Source organism: Octodon degus, unplaced genomic scaffold (assembly GCF_000260255.1).
Source record: "Octodon degus isolate 3935 unplaced genomic scaffold, OctDeg1.0 scaffold00081, whole genome shotgun sequence".
Lineage (NCBI taxonomy): Eukaryota > Metazoa > Chordata > Mammalia > Rodentia > Octodontidae > Octodon > Octodon degus.
In genome coordinates this window covers 1,737,123-1,758,008 of record NW_004524657.1, presented here as the reverse complement: position 1 = coordinate 1,758,008, position 20,886 = coordinate 1,737,123, and the positions used below count along the sequence as shown (strand labels likewise).

Here is a 20,886-nt window from a genome sequence, read left to right as displayed (position 1 = left end):
TATAAGAAGTAAAGCCATGCTGTTATGTTGAGCTGTAGGGGACTCAGGTCAACAATTTCTGACATTGTCAGTGAAGCAGAAGACCCAATACTATTATGGACTTCTGGACTCTTTTAGAATATTTTGCTGAGTTTACATACCTATATTTAAATGATGGAACTTAACAAAAAAAAAGGGGGATACAGATGAATGTACATTTTGTATCTGTGTATTCAAAGTGGTTAGATAGATATATAATTACATTCTCTTAATGAATAGAGGGTTGTTCTAATGGTGTTTGTAAATAGAATATCATGTCTGCATCTTGTACAGCAATTAACCACTAGGAAGAATGTATGCACTGTGTTAATTATTGAAACTGTCCTACCAATTTGATTTGAAACTGCTTCATTGCTATTTGTTTCTCAATAAAATTATGAACTGACTCATGGGATGCACTGCCATGGGCTCTATCTAGGTCTTCAGCTGGACTCATGTAGAACACTGCCATGATATCCAGGTATTCAGCTGTATTCTCTGGGTCTTAGGGTATGGACAGATTGCCTGCACCCTTTGGTACTTGATTCTATGGGTGATTCCTACAGCATAATCCTACAAATTATGTATCCTGTATTAAATTGTTTTCCTTGCAAGGCTTGACTACAACAATGACAAAATGTATTCAAATTCAACCTTTCATGGGACAGTACCATTATTAGAGAAAAGGACAAATAGATCTCAGAATGGAACACAGAAAAAAAAAAAAGGATGGAATACAGACTTCAGTAAAGTTGATAGGTATGTGCGATACTGATCTAGGATAGAGCTGGGTTTACACAAGTCTGGTAGAAATCACAATCTGCTTCATATATGTTCAGGGAGAAACATATGTATGGAAGCCTGGTTTGTACAGTCTTCTATTCTACATGTAATAATTAAGTTACATATTGAAATGGGAAAGATAACTTTGAATTCTTGAGAATTCATAATGAAATATGTATTTAAATGTGCAAAGTTTTTCCTTAGAGGAATGTTATGTGACCAATGGAAGGATAAATTGAAATCAATATGAAAATAATGGGATATAAACAAGTCAATAAAATATTTGCTGTGTGCAAAATAGGGACCAAAGATTAAAGGACACAATCTTATAAAATGACTACAACATATCTAGCTCAAGAGACAACGAGAAGAATCAAACTTTTTTTAGAGAAAATCACCAAAGAAAATGGAAGCATGGAGGAAAACAATGAGCATGTGCTCTGATGCAAGAACGAAGAATCAATTGATGCACTCTTAACTCATTTTTGTTTCTTTACATTTTACCAAATGGACAAGCCTGTGACTTCATTCCATTGAGCATGAGGAGAACAGAATACACTGTGCTATTCCTCCCAGACAGTGTTATGATACTTTTTAAGTAAAACTGAAAAATGCTGAATCACATGAATCAATGGAATGAATCAGAAAAAAACTTGGTTCTTAATTCACATATCAACATTTGTGAACATTAGTGTAAGAAAAAAAACTTTAAATAAGTTTTCTTTGAAAATTTGTAATAATCACTTTTTTAAAAATTCCAAGGGAGGAAACCTAAAGCACATTGTTCATAGAAATTCACACATAGTAAACTTAGGAAAAGTCACCAAAGTGGAAGAGTGGTCATCCAGGGGGGAAGAGAGTGGAGTCAGTTAGGTATCAATCATCTGCATGTTCTCACCCATTGCTTGGGGCCCAGGGAAAAAAACTTTCTGAGCATTCCCAGAATATTTACATTGTTAGAGTTAAGTCACAATTTTGAAAATAAAATTTCTCGCAAAATATTTAAGTACTAAGTCATCATTAAGTAAGACCAAATTAATTTATATCTATCTGCATTCATGTATTTAAAAATGAGACAATACTCAAAACACTGGGCAGCAATAAGCCAAGTAGCACAGTTGTAAACAAAGAGACCCATAGACATCCAGCAAGAAGTGGTCAAACTCTACACTGCCCATAGGAGGACAGGATGGACTGTCAGAGAAAGAAAAATCACATACTAAAAGTGATAAATGTCTACAAATCTGGGTTATAGTCACAGTACTGCACCCACCTGGACAGCTTGCGTAGATACCTATGTAGAAAGACATATTGGTCTATTGATGACTCAACAAAACCTGCCAGTGATCAGATAATAATATAAAAGGCAGTTCTCGAAGAACAGTCCTTGATATATACTTGTAATGGATTAACCAGTGTTCAATTTGGAACAAGCAGCCGACCAAAATCAGCTGGGAAGGCCCAACTAAGGATTGTTGCCAACAGCATAAAAGGAGAACTGGAGGGGAGCAATGGCATGCTGCTGCTGCTGCTGCTGCAGAAGCTTGTGCTGATGGTTTTCCTGACAGGAACTCATCTGTGCTCACTGTCAGAGGAGCTTAGGTCCTTGTTGTTGCTAAGGATGGCTGCTATTCTCTTCACATGAGCTCTGGTCCTTATCTTTAGTGTCAATTTCTGGCTCCAGTGCAGATTCCAGGTGACACAGGACCTCCACCTTGACAGTGAAGACATTTAGCTTCTACCACTGACCTGTGGGCCTTGCTGATGCAGGTTCTTTTTAATAGAGACTTGCCTGAGACATTGTGGGACCTAGACTCTTCAGCCATGGGTTCAAGATATTCAGTAGGACTTTTTCAGGACATTATTATTGGATCCAAGCCCTTAGCTGGATTTCTGGCATCTTTAGCATGTCTCTTGCACTTCTCTGAATTTTACACTTTGGGGCAAATATTATAAAATATATTTTTATAATTATATATAAAGGGGCCAGTGAGATAGCTCAGCAGACTAAAGCACCTGCCTAGGTAAGCTCAAGCAAGTGCAGGGACCGCGGTTCAATCCCTGGCACCACATGCCACACCAGCTCTGCCCCAGGACAGGCTGAGCTGGCCACAGAGTCCAGGCATGTTGGCATATGTCTGTAATCCCAGCACTGGAGAGGCTGAAAACAGGAGGATCACTATGAGTCCAAACTGCATAGTGAGACCCTGTAACAACCAATACATTACAAAAAATTAAATATAAAGTATGTATCCTGTATTAAATGTATTCCCTTGTAAACCATGACTACAATATTGCACTCAATAGAGCATTAAATCACATGAGGCAAAATATGAATGTGAAGAGAAATATTGATGCACAGCTCTGTCTGAATATGTCAAAGCAATTTCATTATTAATATACAGCTGCAGAAGGAGGAAAGATCTGTAATGGAACAGTTAAAAATAACACTACCATGCTTCCTGGGAATTGCATAATACTTCTATCTAATAACTGAACAGTACAGAAATCTCAAAATCACAAGAAATCCTCATTCAAATAAATCATGTTTATAGCAATAAGAAACAACTGAATTTTCAGGGGGATAATAATTGAAATATGTTATGGACATGTACCAACTCCTGAACATAAATGTAACTATTCTGTAGTGTAAACATAACAAATTTTTTGAACGGAAAAACATCAATGTGTTCCAAGTAATGGAAATTGGTATTAGCAGACTCTCAGGCCTATTAAAATGAAACTTGACACCAACAGTAAAAACATACCTACAATGCAACTAAGAAATGGATATTAATACATAAATTTATAAAGACAAAAGGCAGAAGATTCCTTTCAGTGGCCAGTGTGCCTAACTGGATAGTTCATTTAACAGAAACTTCACTTCACTGTTGCAAGGCTGCTCCATTTTCTACCCTTTGGGCCAAGAAAGAGAAGACAAACAATATAACAGATGCTTGAGTAGAGCCCAAATGACAGACTCCAGGCAAAACCCTTTCCAGCCCAGGATTTCTCCACAGACATTGACTGGATCCAGCCAGTTCGATCATTTCATTGAAATTGGGTTTGTTCCTAGCGTTGCTGAGCTGCCACTGTCTATTCACTGGAGTCATGGTCTCTTTCGGTTTTGAAAATAGGATCACAACTGAGCCACTGCACTTTCTGAGTCAGTGTCCCATGAAGATAGTCACAAACCCCAAAGAAGAACCTGGGTCTAGATCTGGGTCTAGCCAATGGCAGAACACAGTGTAATAGAAAGAAACACCTAAGGTTGTCAGTGAGCAGAAAAATAAAGGAGGAACTTAGTTTTATGGCACAGACTTTCTTAAAACTCGTCCAGACATTTTCAGTGAACTAAGTTAAACCACGCCAAAAAGAGAATGGAAATATTAAATGCAGAACCTGGTATAATTTTCAGAGAGTATTATGTGAAATGAAGATGAAAGAAATGAAAATATCTCACTGAAGAAACATACTTATTCCAAATTCACAAAGAAACTCAAAAATCTGTACACCGATCCTAATAGAAAAGCCAGGATTAAAAAAGAAAAGCCACAGGCCAGGGGAGATGGCTCAGTAGAATAAGTACTTCCCTGGCAAGCGCAAGGGCCTGAGTTCAATCCCCAGTTCTGCCAAAAAAAAAAAAAAAAAAAAAAAAAAAAAGGAAAGCCAAGATAATACTTGCAAAACAGCCTCACCCTCAATTACTTCTCTGTGAAGGGTATAACTAGCTAAGATCTTAACAGAGTGAATTCTTCACAATATACTGTTCACTTCTCAGAGACTGAAATTTGTCTATCAACATATTCATTTCCCCACAGTAAATTTCACATATGGAGTCATGTGATAGTTAGGCTTACTGTCAAAACTCCTAGCCTGAAAGATGCCTAGGATATTAGTAAATCACATGTCTATGTGTGTTTGAGTGAGCCAGGGGAAATGGCCTGTCTTCAGTTACTTTTTTCTCATTGCTGAGACAAAATACCCAATGCCCAACAGTACAGAAGGAAAGGTTTATAAAGCTCAGTTTGTGGAGTTTTCAGTCCATAATCAGCTGGCTCTAAGGCAGGGTAGCACGGCACCAGGCCAACCATTCAAGGCTGCAGAAGATGGCAAAAGCAGCAAGAGCAAAAAGGGTAAGGGAAGCGAGCCTCTTTTCCTCCTTCATATTATATGCTGGCTACCCACCCATTCCATGTTCATGGCCTCCTCTTCCACAAATTCAGGATGCTTACAAAGTAAGGACTCTGGACTCCTGCTGATTAAACTTCTAAACTTCTTAAGTTGAGACATATCCATTCATGCAAAAGCATTTAGTCCACCTGCAACAGTTGCCAGAGTCCTAACAGTTTTAGCATTGCTGAAAGGTCCCAAGTCCCAAGTCTCTGCTGAGAGGTAAGGGAAACTCTGAGCCACAGCCACTATACAAATGAAAACAAAGTTAAAGACTTCCAACATTTAATGGCATAAGATAAACATTTTCATTCCAAAAGTTACAAACAGGAAATACACAGGATTGGGGCCAAAGCAAGTCAAAAATACAGCAAGGCAAACATAAAGTCCTGTAGTTCCATGTCCAGCATATGAAGCAATCTGTAGCAAATTGTGAATTACCAAGTGGTTGAGTGACTCCACCTGTATGGCCCTTCTGGTGATTGTAGGTCCCATGGCTTCTCTTTTGGGCTGGCTTTGCTCTCTCCTTGAGGTTTCCTCAGATGAACCACGTTCCAGGCTCTTCCAAATTTCTTAGGTCTCCACTGAACCATTGGTTTCACCCTCACAGCTTTACACGCTGCTCTCTCAAAGACACAGTGCCTGACCTCCCAGGCCTTCTGAAATTAGAAGTGAGGCCTTCTAAACACCACAATTCTTGTATTCTGCATGCACCTAAAGCCAGTACTATGTGGATAATGTCAAGTTCTGCTGCCAGGGGAGCAGTACCCAGGCTTTCCTCACTCTTGACTATAGGGGTTGAGTACCTGGATTGCTGGGCACTCTGAATCCAATTTTGAGGATCTAATTCTCTATGCCACTGTCATTCAGGAATATGGTGTTCTGCTACTTTCTCCTCAAAGCAAAGCTTTTCATTTTTGTAGTTATGAGGATGCAAAAAGTGGAAATTTGCGCTTCTTGTGATCCTCTTAGGCCATCTTTCGTATTCTGCTCCTTCTCAGCAATCAAGATCTCTTAGCTCCATCTTTATAGTCCACAGCTTACTAGAGCTTCCTTTCTGACTAGCGGCACTTACCTTCATGACACAGATTTGCTCAAACCTTATCTAGATATGTTCAGTGAACTAAATAAAACCAAGCCAAAAAGAGAATGGACATAGTTATTAAATGAGGAAGCTGGTATAACTTGATGACACTATTATGTAAAGGAATCAAGATAAAAGAAATGAAAATATTTCCAAATCTCAGAGAAAAAACATAATTATTCCAATTTCACAAAGAAACCCAGAACTCTATAGGCCAATCTTAACTGAAAAGCCAGCATGATACTTGCAATAGAGCCTCACCCTCAATCACCTCTCTGTGAAGGGTAGAAAAAGCTAAAATCTTAATTCTTCATAATATTCTGTTCCCTTCCTAGACACTGCAAGCTTGTCTTTTTCAGCATATTAATTTCCCCACAGTGAAACTCACACCTCAAGTCATCTGAAGGTTCGAATTATTGTGAAAATTACTACCCTAATAGATCACAAGGATATTAGTAAATCCAATGTCTGGGTGTGTCTGTGTAAAGCAAGAGGATATGATCTTGGAGATTCCCTCTTAGTACTGCAATGCCCCTTAATCTCCTATTCTCTCCCCATAGAAAAATTTCCACTGAATGTTGAAGAATTGCTTCTGGAAACCCCAAGCACCTAGAAACAACATCCAAAAGCAATGACACATTCCAGAGCTCCTCCACAGAAAACAGTGACTTCTTTCTCTTGTTTTTATTTCACTTTGGGTACAAGTTTATTGTTGAGAACAAACCCCATTCAGGTGGGACTTTCCCTGCTTAGTTTGAGGCCTATAAACCAAACACTCAGACACACAAAGCTTCTTCCTCTTCTTTTTTTTCTTTTTTTTTTTTTTTTTTTTTTTTTTTTTTTTTTTTTTTTTTTTTTTTTTTTTGGTTTTACTCATGTATTTGATAGGGTCTCACTACGCAGCTTGGACTTGTAGTGATCCTCCTGCTATCAGCTTTCCCAGAGCTGGGATAGCAGGCGTGTGCCACCATGCACAAAGCTTTAATAATGTGCTAGTGGTTTTTTACTCATTAAGAGGACATATCAAAATTAGTGATCGCAAAAGCCAAGTGTTCCCTGTAAAAACATTTTTCATAACTACAAATTCTAGTCTGAATTCAGCAAATGTTTGCAAGTAAAAATGCACATTTTTTCAATCAAAGACCTATAGTATTGAGACTCACCCCTGCAAAAAAAGTTGCCCAAAAATCTGTTCATGAGATACCTGCTCTCTACAGCTTGTCATAGTGATGAGTCTTCAACACTGAACATGGATTTATAGAAGAGTAATTTTTCTTTTTTTTTTTTTTCAATGTATTTGGTACAAGGTCTCACTATACAGCTCAGACTCATAGTGATCTTCCTGTCTCCGTTTCCCCAGCAATAGGATTACATGCATGTGCCACCATACCCAGTGGCTGACTCAGTGTGCCCTGGGGCAGGGCCAGCAGGGCATTTGGTGCTGGGGATCAAACTCCAGTCCCTGCATTTGCCCAAGCAGGTATTTAGTCTGCTGAGCTAACTCGCCAGCCCTTAATTTTTCTTACAAAAAAATCAAATATGCCAAAAACTCATTTCTAAATAGCAAGAGTTACAGAAAAATATAAATTCAATGTGAATTCAATCTACTTATTTTGCTGAACATTGATTGGTCCCTAAAGATTCCAGTTGAATATACTACCAAGCTGCTCTGTGCCAAATGGCAAACATGTTCTGTTCATTTTGAAAGCCAATTTTTTAACAGCACACCTAACTTGACCCAGGCAGTTTATTCTATAATAAACAGTAAGCATCTTAGATGTGATGTTATTATACAGGGCATCTCCCAGAAAGTCTAAAAGTGCAGCTATATTCCTTCTCTTTCTCTCTCTCCTTCAATTCCAGGATTTAACAACAGAAAATCTCCCCCCTAAAAAAAAATCTAACTTTAATTGCCTTTCAACTGTCCATATTTACTTAGATAATATTTTCACCTGTAATTATATAATGCTAGATATTTACCTATTCTTATGTATTACTAGAAATGAGATTTATCATGAATTTTGAGTGGAGCAATACTGTACAAACATTGAGCATTTCCATATTTTCATTAATCACTACCATTGGTATATACAGAAGAGTTATGAAGACATAAATCCACATAAAAATTTGTACTTAAATAATTACACTGTAGATACTTAAGTTACATAGTTACTGACAGGTAGTTAGTAATGGACCAGGTCCAGGACACAGCAACTTCTGAGATGAAGTGAACTAGGTTTGTAGCTGAGGCTTGAGCCAATAGAAACAAGGCCACAAGATAGAGGCATGATGGCTAATCGCACAAGCCTCACCAAGGGAAACAACAGTTCTAAGTCGTATTGTAACCAGTTGCATCTGGTCAGGTAAGCCCAAATAATGGAACAAACAAGTAGATGGATGAGCAGAACACCCTGACTCTCACTCCTACTCCTTCCAGGAATGAGGACCACAACTTAAAGGTCAAAATGGCAATTGAGCAAGAGATGTTAATGGCATGAAATGAGAATCAAATGGCAAATATAATACTATTTTAAAATTGAAGCACTAAATAGCACATTTTCACTCAGACAGTCACCTGCTTACCTCAATCAAGATACACATGTACATGGTTTTAGTGGCAAATTTATCATCAAACAGAAATACTATTAAAAACTGTTAACTCTAAAGCACTTAAAAATACTCAGAAAACAAGAAATGTTTTTCCAGAAAGTACACATTTACAAAATTTTTGTTAGGAAATAAGAAATTTTCCTTCAATTATTAACTATAAACATTATGTACCTTCTAATACAAAAGTACTACAAATGTTAAAGCAGGGTTAACTTCACAATTTCAAGGGCCAGGGGAGATGGCTCAGTAGAATGAGCACTTGTGTGGAAAGCACAAAGGCCTGAGTTCAATCCCTGGTTCCCCCCCCCCCAAAAAAAAAAAGACAAAAAACAAAAACAAAAAAAAAAACACCTCACAATTTCAATTTGCTTTCTTTTTTCACTGGACGGAAGGACTTACTAGCCCACAGTCACATTGAGAATGCAGTTTAATGCTGAACTACATTTTAGTTCACTCATGTGGTTTTGATGACAATATATGTTTTTTATTTTTTATGTAGTTCAGACTGGCCTTGAACTCACTAGTTAGCCCAGGCTGGCCTAAAACTTGTAGATATCTTCATCTAAGTCCCAAGTGCTGGGATTGCAGGCATGAGTCACCATGCCTGTGCCTAAACAAAACCCAAAGTTTTTAGCTGACTATCAATGAAAATATAAAAACATTTCTTATTAGTAGATTCAAACATGCAAGGATATCCACGTGTTATGTGACTATAATGAACACTGTAGAGAAAAATCTACATTTTCAAAAATACATTTAATTAGAAGCTTGAGCCTTAAAATTTTACTTCTAAGCTTTGCCTTAAAGGAAATGAACTAACTGTCCCAAAGTGCTTCCTCACTCATGTGTCCATTTGTCATGCTGTTGAAGAAAATGCCTCTTCCCATATCACTGTACTACAAGGACATTATGATAAACATTTAAAAAAATACATCCAGGAAAAAATTGGTGTGAAAATTTTGCAAAGTGAAATACATACAAATGGAATTAATTGGAGAATATGATCTGAATATTGGGAAGAAAATGTACAGACTTTGATTTGGAGATGCAGCCTACTATAGATTGATTACACTGTATGCTTAATACAAATATATATATATATATATATATATATATATATATAAAACAATAATACAATAAAACAAGATAACTTCAAAAAACATCTGTAAGACTCTCTTCTAAAAAGCAACAAACACTCCTATGTTTGAAATCCCAAACAAAAATATAATGATGTTCTCTCAAATTAGTTAGAAAATATTATACAGTTATAGTCATTTAAGCCTCAAGTTCACACATGTATACACACTAAACTTAAAAGAAATATTTCCCTCTAAAACACACTGAGATTTCATAAGGCTGGCATTACAAACCAAGAGTAAATTGTGATTCATAAGTTATTCATGATGCTAAATTGTTAATTATACAGGCTATTGGAAACTTATTTTTCTATCAAGCATTCAAAGGTACACTCTCCATAGATTCAAACAAATATAAAATATGAACCTAAGGGCCAGCCAGATAGCTCAGCAGGCTAAAGTGCCTGCTTAGGCAGATGCAGGGTAGAGTGCCCAGCCGGCCATGCCCCCAGGGCATGCGAAAAGGGCAATTGAGACTGGGCGTGGTGGTGCACACCTGTAAGCCCAGCATTTGGGAGGCTGAAAACAGGAGAATTACTACAAGTCCGATCTGTGCAGTGACACCTTGTAGACCCTGTACTAAATACACAAAATAAAATATTTTTTTAAATGAACCTAAATTATGGAAAGTTTAAGAAAATGACCTGCTGATTTAAGAATGAATACATCTTTAGAAGCAAATTGTAAAGATACGAATCTTAATGTGACTTAGAAAGATACAAAAGTTAATAGTAAGGATTTTAATTCACCAAAGAAAACTCCCAAAGAAACCACTATTCAGTTGAAGAAGTCACAAGAATGTATATTGATTCTCCATAAGTTATAGTGAAATATCTGCAAAAATGACAGCAAAAAGAATGCTCACTAGACTATTATTATATGATAACATGATATAAACATAATTTACAGAAGAACTTACAGAGGAAATACTAAAAGAATGCCTAAAAATGGAGGCAAAAAAGACAGAAAGAAAAAAAAGGAAACAAATTTCACTAGGAGTCAGAGAAACTTGTCAGATTAGAAAAAATAAAAATCCTGTGTTGATTGTTATGAGAAACAGAATCTATAGACCACTGTTGGGTGTAGTGTGGATAGTGTATGATAAGATTTAAATGACACACCAGCAGATTAGCTTGTGAATATCCATGAGATTGTCTCAAATCTGCTTTTGGGACAGCGAGTAAGAGAATGTTCCATGAGAAATTCTTATCAGTGACAGAATTAAACAAGACTTCTCTCCCAGAAATGTGGAAAGGAAAATAGTACATATACACACAATGAAGACCCTGTCAGAACTTATATCTAAATACAGCAGTACAAATAAATCTGGAAAGTATCACTGATTCAATCAATTAAAATACACAATGAACTCTCTAACATAGCACTTGAGTACTAAAAGTATTTGTGCATGAGGCAGGGGTACAGCTCAGTGCTCACCAGTACTTAGGGCCTACAGCCAGCATAAAAATTGTACATGAAACCCTGGGGTACGATCTAGTAGCAACAAGCAGGGGCTCAATGTGTTAAGAAAACAGGGCGAGATGGCGCAGTAGAATAAGCGCTTCCCTGGCAAGCGCAAGGGCCTGAGTTCAATCCCCGATTCCACCAAAAAAAAAAAAAAAAGAAAGAAAGAAAGAAAGAAAGAAAGAAAGAAAGAAAGAAAGAAAGAAAGAAAGAAAGAAAAGAAAACATCTGCAACAGGTTTGTCGAGCACAGCCTTAGTGATATTTGGGGCCAAGGTTTCCTTCTCATATGACCATCATGTTTGTTATGGGACATCGTTATCCTCTTTGACTTCCATTCCCAAGATAATATTAAATCTTTCTTACGTTCTAGTTTATAAGTACAAGAAAAAGTTGAGACACATTTTTAAGTGTTCTGATGTGCACAGTCACCATTACCAGAAAGGTACTGACTTAGCAGCTGCACTGGACACACCAGCTATTGAAAGACAAGGTACAAGAATGGGCAAAAGCCAAAAGACTTGACAAAACTCTCTCTCTGCAACACAATCTCAATCTCAGTGACTCTGCACAAAGTACTCCGTTTTTGCACATTCTCTCGTTTTCCTCACCACCTGCATACATTCCAGATGTCAAAAGTGTGAAAATCCAGAACAGACTCCACTGCTTCACGCTGTATGACGACACCACAGAGAAAAACAAACAGACTAAAAGGTGCTTTGAGCTGCAGCTCTCAGCTTTACCTCAGCTGTGTCATAGGCCCCTCCCATGGGCACCTCCAGGATAACAAGTTGTGTCTTCAGTGAGTAAGCAAGCCAAGGAAACTTAGAGGATTCAGGGATTGCAGTCAACTGGAAATTATGGAACATATGAAAAAGGCCCTCCATCATCTCTTTCCACAGAGACATACATCACTACAAAAATAAAATAGTGGACAGACATGCCATCAGGTCCTTAATGGCATGGACATAGAAGTGGGGTTAAATGAGTAGGCAAACTGGGAATAGAAAGGCAGATATTTACCTAAGGTTAATGCAGTTTGGATGGTTTCCAGAATCAGCATAATTAGAAATAAGTACAGAAGTATTTCCCTTCAGTGTTGCACATGCTTGAGGGATTGTGTTCCAACTGCTCAGGCCTGCGTCTAATCAGTAAAAGTCCTAATCCTACCTGCTTATTATGGAGCTGCAAGTGAGCCAGTATGATCAGACTGTGGCACCTTTCAATAAAAACAACAACAATAAACAAAGTAAAGCAAACAAAGAAACAAAAGTCAAAATCCAGAGTAGTGTTTCCTTTTCCAAAAACTACTCATATTGTTGTCTTTTTCAGTTGTTCTTGGGAACCTGATTAATATAGCTCTCCAAAACTGAAACGAGGGCTGGGGATATAGTTCAGCAGCATAATAAGCGCCTTCTTGGTAAGACCAAGGTCCTGAGTTTGATCCCCAGTGCCAAACAAAACAAAACAAAACAAAAAACAATCTGATTCTTATTATTTTTCACAGTGGAATTTTTGAAGAGTTAAAGTAGTCACACTACTTGAGTTAAAAAGGAAAAATATCATGATCAACCCCAAAGAAATTCAAAAGAAAATGTGCTGAAAATTAATAGGATATGCCAAATTAAGAAAACATTACTAATCTTGGGATCCTTAAAACCTGCTCAACACTTGTTTGGCCGGTTTGTGGTGAAATATATGTAACACAATTCAAAATCTAAATAAAAATACTAAATAGCACATTCACTTTACTGACTACAGTGCTCTGCAAATCACTGCTTCTTTACAACTGGTGTCCTGTGGCAGACAGAGGAGGGACTCATTACTGCTGTCCACCATCACAAGGAAATACTGCACTGTGTCTCTAGTGTACAAAAAGAATAAAATAAAAACCTTAATATGAAGTGTTCACTGAATAACTTTGTTTTTATTCTTCACTATGGATGATTTATTACAGGGCCTAGTACAAGGTAACTGAGTTACTGTGCAGTGGAGATAAATCACAGAATTCACAGTTCATTCTGAAAGAAGACCGTGCTCTACTGTCCAGTCTGGGAACTATAACACTTCCTGTCTCAGTCTCCCAAGTATCTGAAAGTAAAGGGAAGAAACTGCATGATCAACTCATTTTTACTTTACCCAAGCACTGAAATCTTGGTAAACCATATCAATAAAGAACTCGAATCTTAAACTGATATAATGGCATATGCATGACATCCCAGCAGTCAGTGAGGTATAGGAACTATCAAAAGATCACAATACACTAGGCAACTTAATAAGACATGGTCTCAAATTGAAAAAAAAAAATCAAAAATTAAACATTTGCAGGTACATATCTCAGAGCAAATTTCCAGAGTTCAGTTTCACTACAACAAAAAACATCAAGCACATCTTCGAATATTCCATGTCCTGGGGAAACCCCTTTTATTCAACTTCAACCATGGTGTACACAAACTTTTTAACCTACCCTAAGGGCAAACAGTTTCCTAATTTCCAATTTTGCCTCAAAAATGATTACATGTTCTGGTTTAGCAGTATACACCTATAATCCCAGCATTCAGGAGATGGAGGCAGGAGGATCACTGTGAGTTCAAGGCCAGCCTCAGCTACATAAGTGAGTTCAAGGCCAGTCTGAACTACACAGTGAGACCTTGCCTCAAAAAAAATCACATGAATTAGTCAGTGATTAAAAAAAAAAAAAGACATTTTTATCTATTACTCAGTTCCCTTCCTTCCTCCAAGCCTGAGACTTTTGGCCAATTCACAGATGAAGGAAGCATACAAATCCTTTCATACTTAACCCAGGAACAATCTAACTTTCAGAGAACACCTTATTAAGTCCTACTACTGGCATTCTGCATCATGTCATTCCTTTCCACATTCTTTTTATTGTCCTTTTATACATCTAAGCAGAAAACCCTTCATGCTTAACCACTGATATCCATACACAACTTCAGTGTGGGGCTTCTCCTTTGTACTCATTCTGCTTTTAAATCTGAGAGAGTATTTCAATATCTAAACAATGTTTATGATAAGGCCAAGTTTCACAGCTATTAATTCAGAGATGACACCACTGTTTCTTTCCATTCATACAGATATCACATGCATATGTCCATGCAAATGCCCAAATTCAGGTGTTTGTCAGAGAGGGCTTAACAGGCACCCGATTCCACAAGTTATCCTTAGCCATAAAGTCCAACGCTGCTCTTGCTACTACTTTAACATCTGCTGCATTTTTCTTAGAATTCTAAACTGTGTGGCAGTTCTCATTTCATTAGTCTAATTCTGCGTAGGGGTGTCACCTAAAGAATTCAGTAAGGTTATAAAATTGTTTTGCACTGCTCTGTATAGAACCCAGAAGTCCACCAGGGTTGTCAAATGCTCCACCACTGAGGCTTATCATCACACTTTAGAGTTCTCAGGAACTTGTTAACACCTTTCATGGGTCTGAAAATTGAGGACATATTGCAAACTTAGATTACTATACGTAGAGAAGCAGAAGGTTGAGGAGTGGAGAGGTGGTTATGAGGCCCTGCATCACAGACATTTATAAGTTTAGATCCTCCAGATATGCTTCTTTCAGGAATGAGAATGGGGACTTAGCTCACTACTGCTGCACCCAGCTCCCAAACACATCTGTGTCAGGGTCTCCCCAAGCTCCTTTCTCTCCCCAAACTGCTAGAGGTGCGAGGGCAGTAGGAAGTTTCAAAGATGGCATTGTGGGCTGGTGCCATTACAGTAAGTAGAGTTTTGGGGGACAAAGAACTATCCTTTCCCCAGCAAGGAAGAAAGGGGAAAGGACTAACTCACTGCCAGTCCTCCAGAACTTCAGGCTCTGAAGCAAAACGGGGAGGCTCTGTCCACCATAGCTGGTTTTGATCACTTCTAACTGGTCTCACCCGATTCCACCCCATTTCAGGTCTCCCATCCCACAACATCACCATTGCGGGGCTTGAGGGTCTCCCAGGATCTTTCTTAAGCAGGCCACAGCGGATAGAAGCCACATAAAGCGGTCTAGCAAGCATTTCGCGCTCAGCATTGTGCTCAGGACACGCAATTGACACCATGACACCGGAAAGGACCTCTTACTTTGCCCACCTGATTGGACAGTTCATATAGCCCGCCCCTCATCACTGATTGGCGTCTGTCTCTTGCCGGCCTCCTGAGCTAAAAATAAACACAGAAACAAATCCTGACTTGAGTGAATCCCAAAGAAAACATTGCCATGCAGATAGTTTTGGACCAGGTTGTCTTTTACAGTGTTGACCTCACCTCGCCTGAGGAATAGTTACATTGAAGGGCTTTACCTCTGCCTTTTCTGTGCTGCTTCTGTTTTCTTTGTGTTTCTTTTCTTTTCTTTTTTATTCTTTTTTTGGTGGTACCAGGGATCTAACTCAGAACCTTGCGCTTTCCAGGCAAGCAGTTATTCCACTGAGCTATTTCCGCAGCCCCCTGCTCCTGTTTTTTTAAAAAGACTCAGTGGGCTCTGCTTGTAAAGTTACAAATGTGTACAGAGGCTTTCAGGTTCAATATTTTAGGGAAGAATCAATCTCCTGACGTCAGAAAATATCCTGAGCACAGGCCAGGGCAGGCCAGAATGGAATAGAAGGTAGATATGCTTGAGAGTTGATATTTTGGAGTGATGCAGTCCACTTCATTGTCAAGATTTTTACACTTACCTCTCCATCAATTTATTTTCAGCTTACAAAATTAATGTATGTCCACAAAAGAAACACAATTATTGTGTAACCAAAGAAATTAAAAAATAATAGCAATAGTCTGCAAAAGAGTAAAGAGAAAAGCAAAGCAAGCATGTCAACTCTCCCAGTTAAGCTTGCTATTCATCCAGGGTCATAAAAAACCTGAATTCTGAAAGGAAGCATATTGCTGAGCAGAAGGGTCACAGAGCTTGCCAATATGGAGCTATATTTCTCATATAATCAACTATTTCTGTGTGATGAGACAGGAATAACTACAGACTTCAGACTCTAAGCTGCCCTTACCCAAGCACTCCCTCCTCCCACATTGAAACCTGTGTCTTCAGGACTTTGATAGTCTGAGAACGAATATATTGCCTGGAGCCATGTGATACTAGGTAGATCATTATTAATTACACTTTTTGGTGTTTCAAGTGGAGTCATGTGAGTTTAGCCTGATGGCCCTTAGCTGGCCCCTGAATCCTTTCTCTTGGGCTCCTTGATCTTATAAAGAAGTTACCTTTTCTACTTCACTTCTATTTGCCAAGATATTTCTTCATTGGAATCAATCAAAACCCAAACCACACCCTCTGAAACAATGAGTCAAAATAAATATTTTTTGTTGTTGCTCTTGTTGTTTTATTTAGTACAAGGTCTGTAGGGTCTCACTACACAGATCAGACTCATAGTGATTCTCCTGTGTTCAGCCTCCTAAACACTGGGATTACAAGCATGTGCTACCATGCCTAGTCTCAATCCCCATCTCATCTCACCCCAGGGGCAGGGCCAGCACTGCATGGCACGCCAAGGATCGAAAGGATGTGTATTGATGGGCAAAAGGGTCACAATGGAGCTACATTTCTCATATAATCAATTATTTCTGTGTGATGAGGGCAGAATAACTACAGATTTCAGACTCTAAGCTCCCCTTATCCAACAGTTCCTTCCTCCCACATTGAAACCCTGTGTCTTCAGGACTTTGATGGTCTGAGAAGCAGGTGCTTTAATCTGCTGAGCTATCTGTCCGGCCCCATAGTTTTTCTATATACATATTTCAGCCTGATTCCAGCAATTCTTTATATATCAAAACTTGTTTCCTCTTCAATCCATTATCCTCCCTTCAGGAAAAACTACCTTAGTGCAAAGTGGCAACTGGCGATGAATTCATGTCTAAAGTAAACCCACAGCTAGAAACAACTTAACTTGTGTTACACAGTACAAACTCCTTTATTGAATTAGTGAAGACTCCTTTATAGAGAGAGCTCCTTTATTAGCTTGCAATTTCACATGTATGTGCTGTTTTAGAAAAACTTATGCAGAATACTTACCAAGATGTGAAGAGGTGTACAGCAATGCTTGCTGGGAATAACCCTCTAATAACCCCTACAATGTTGACAGCAAGTAATAGAAGACTTCCAATCACAGGTAGGTACCCTAAAACTTACATGCTGCTTTTCTGTCTAGAAGTGAACGCTCCCTATAATTAATTGCATGAGTCACAAGTCCATATTATTCAGGTTCCATTCCAGATATTCCTATTTTCAAAAGTATTCTTTTGCTTCCAGACAGTCTTTCAACTTTTCTGAAGAGAATGGATCTCTGCCCTACCTCATCACACTTTATTCTGTGCTGCTGTTCTCAACAGAAAAGTTACTGAAGTAACTCATCATGATTCAATATGCCCCCTGAATTTTTTATTTAGGGAACTGAATATTTAATGAACAGAGTTATTTTCTCTCCTGAATGGTATGATGTTTTTCCCTTTGAAAATGGGTGGTGTATGACTCAAGTGAGTTTCTAATAACAGTATTCACTTGTCCTTTCTACCACACACATGGTTATTTGACATTGAAGAAAATATTATACAGCTTTGCATGGAGACACATACCTGTAATCCCAGTGCTCAGAAGGCTGAGGAGGAGGCTCACCAAGTGGTCAAATCCAGCCTATGTTACATGTTGAGTTCATGGCCAATCTAAATTACATAGTCAGACCCTGTCTCCAAAATAAATAAATAAGCATAATGCAACCCTAGATTTTGATTCTATGCTCTTACACTTTGCAGCCTCAAAATTTGAAAATTTGAAAAGTGCATTTCACCTCTCTATTAATTATCCTCTGTATGACTTTCTGACATGAGAATGGACAAGAGACTTCAGCATCCGTCTTCTTGGAATAGGAAAGAAAACATTCCCATTCAAGATGTCTAAGAAAGCACTGATGTTGGGAGTGGAAAGGTGAGAGCAGGCTAAGGTTGAGTGCACAGAAACCCTGAAAGGAGGGATTCTTTGATTTCTTTTGTCAAACTGGAGAATGTACTCCTTCTTACACGTGTGCACCAATTTTGTCTTCACTAATTCACTTAATCAGTGCCATGAGTGTGCAATGGAAGTTAATGTAATGGACTGCTGCTTCACTTCATCAGTGTCAATGCAGTTAGTTTAAATCTAATATGAAAATGAATCTTTACATAAATTTCAAAATGGAAAAATCAAGCAAAATGTAGACAGGGTGCTAGAAGCCTACAAGCATCTTTAAATAATATAATAGAAACCTCTACTAAAACTCTTTCTAGAAGTTGGCAAAAATAGGTACAATGCCTGAAGAAAAAAATTAAGCAGCTAATAATATAGAAATTTTTCTAAACAATTTTATAATGAATTTTTATCATAGATGAGATGAGGAAGCGGCATGACAATGTATAGTTCTTCCCAAATCATACACCCAAACCAATTATTTTACATTTCTAATGAGTGATGAATACAACTTTAAGTATTTTCAGAAATATAACCACTGTAAATTGTATTACTCTTTTAAAAGGCAAGAAAAGGGAGACTCTTGAGAACATATAATAGAGCTATAGTCATGTTAATTTTGTTCATGTTAAAATTGGTTTATTAATTTCATTTAGCATAAATGTAAATAAACACATAATGAAATGTTTTCATGTATGATTATATTGGTGTGTTTTGTTTTGTTTTGTTTTTGCAGTACTAGGGATCAAACTCGGAACCTTGTGCTTTCCAGGCAGGCACTTATGCCAGTGAGCTATCGCCCCAGCCCCATGTATGATTATATTGTAAAACAATTACCACAATTTCTCTAGCTAGCATAGTTATCACTAACAATATCCACCTTTCAACTATGTGGGGAGGGCCGGGGAGATGGCTCAGTGGAATAAGCGCTTCCCTGGCAAGCACAAGGGCCTGAGTTCAATCCCCAGTTCCGCCAAAAAAAAAAAATAATCAACTATCTGGGGAAAAAAATCTGAGAACAACTCTTAGCAAACAGCTAGAAGCTGCTGTTTTTTGGGGGGGGTTAATTTTTTTAATTTAGGACAAGGTGTATAGCATGTACAGGGTTTCACTGCACAGATGGGACTCCTAGTGATTCACCAGTTTACAGCCTCCCAAGAGTTGGGATTACAGGCATGTGCCACCATGCCCAGTCTCAATTGCCATCTCAGCGTGCCCTGGGGGCGGGGCTGGCACAGCAGACCCAGGATTGAGCCCTGGCCCCTGTGCCTGCGTGCAGGCCCTTTAATGCGAGTAGCTGCTGTGCCGATTTCCCACGGTCCCTTGCTATTTTTAAGAAATCTTTCTTTTCGCAATTGCTAACTGCAAGCCTGCTTTCTATGCCTCAGATCTTGTCCTCACATAGCTTAATCTGCTGCAAATACTTTTTTTTTTTTTTTGGCAGAACCGGGGATTGAACTCAGACCCTTGTGCATGCCAAGGAAGCACTTATTCCACTGAGCCATCTCCCTGGCCCCATGCTGCAAATACTTTCAATGGAATGTTTTTCTTCTGGATATCTGCTTGAGTCTACCTTATGGATTCTGCTTTTTTCTATGCTGAGCATTCACAGCTTCCATCATTTTTTAAGCTCCTCTACTTTTTGTCTGTATCTGCTCTAGAGTCACTATGCATGGTTTTCATTGTGGACACGATCTCTGTGGTTATCTGAGAAACTATTTTTAATTTGATTTTTTTTCCTAGAGCCTCATTATGTTGCTTTGTTGTTACCACTTCAGAGACAGTTGGGTAGTTTTTGAATTGTCACACATCATTGCCCCTGACTTTGCCTTTGGTGAACTGGATGTCTCGTACTGCATCTTGTGTAAGGCTCTTCTTTTTTTTTTTTTTTTTTAATTAAATTCCTAGGACGATGGTTGTAAATTGCCCATGGTGAATTATTTAATTGCTATTATTTAGAACCAGTGACTTCTCTGAGTTATCTTCCAGGTGTAGTTTTTTTTTTTTTTGGGGGGGGGGTTGAATCTGTTGCAAGATCAGACCTCTCCATTGGTGGGGGATGAGAAGTTGCTGCCAGTTTGGCAAGCCCCTAGTTCTTTGGCACTGTGCCACAGTATTTTTCGTAACTTAGGTAGTCTCAGTCTTGGAATACTAGGAAGAGCAACTATGAAGAACAATTATGTCTCTTTTGGCGATAGTGGTACCAATGACCATAACATAGAACACAGCCTAGAAAGTGGCAAATTGAGTTAATAATTAATTTGCCATTTTTAACCATATGTACTAGATTTGTGATTATATAACAAAATCTAAAACAAATTTAAAAAACTGTATGTAGTATACAAGTCCTTAACATGTCAATTTTGCCCCTTGGGATTTGAATTTAAAATGAGTTAGGGAGAAAATAGAAAAGTGGAAGAAAAGGAGGAGATTAGAAGGCTGGAGAACAAAAGGGGATCACACTAACTTTGGGAAACTGGTACAAAGACTGGAGGGAATAGAGAAGAGATAAAAAGAATAGCAGAACAGAACAGAACAGAACAGAACAGAACAGAACAGAACAGAACAGAACAGAACAGAACTGGGGCCAGGGAGATAGCTCAGTAGAATGAGCACTTCCCTGGCAAGCGCAAGGGCCTCAGTTCAAACCCCAGTACTGAAGAAGAA

The 20,886-nt window shown here is 38.3% G+C and overlaps 1 protein-coding gene across 1 annotated transcript in view; it reads right to left on the bottom strand.

Annotated features, from left to right (window-relative positions):
- The window catches only part of LOC111818156 (zinc finger protein 120-like), a 63,261-nt gene extending 47,927 nt beyond the window's left edge, over positions 1 to 15,334 (bottom strand). Inside the window, exon 1 of the mRNA XM_023721289.1 lies at positions 15,209 to 15,334. Coding sequence (XP_023577057.1) covers positions 15,209 to 15,334 — 126 coding nt within the window. The remainder of the gene's footprint in view (positions 1 to 15,208) is intronic.
- Positions 15,335 to 20,886: the final 5,552 nt, after the last annotated feature.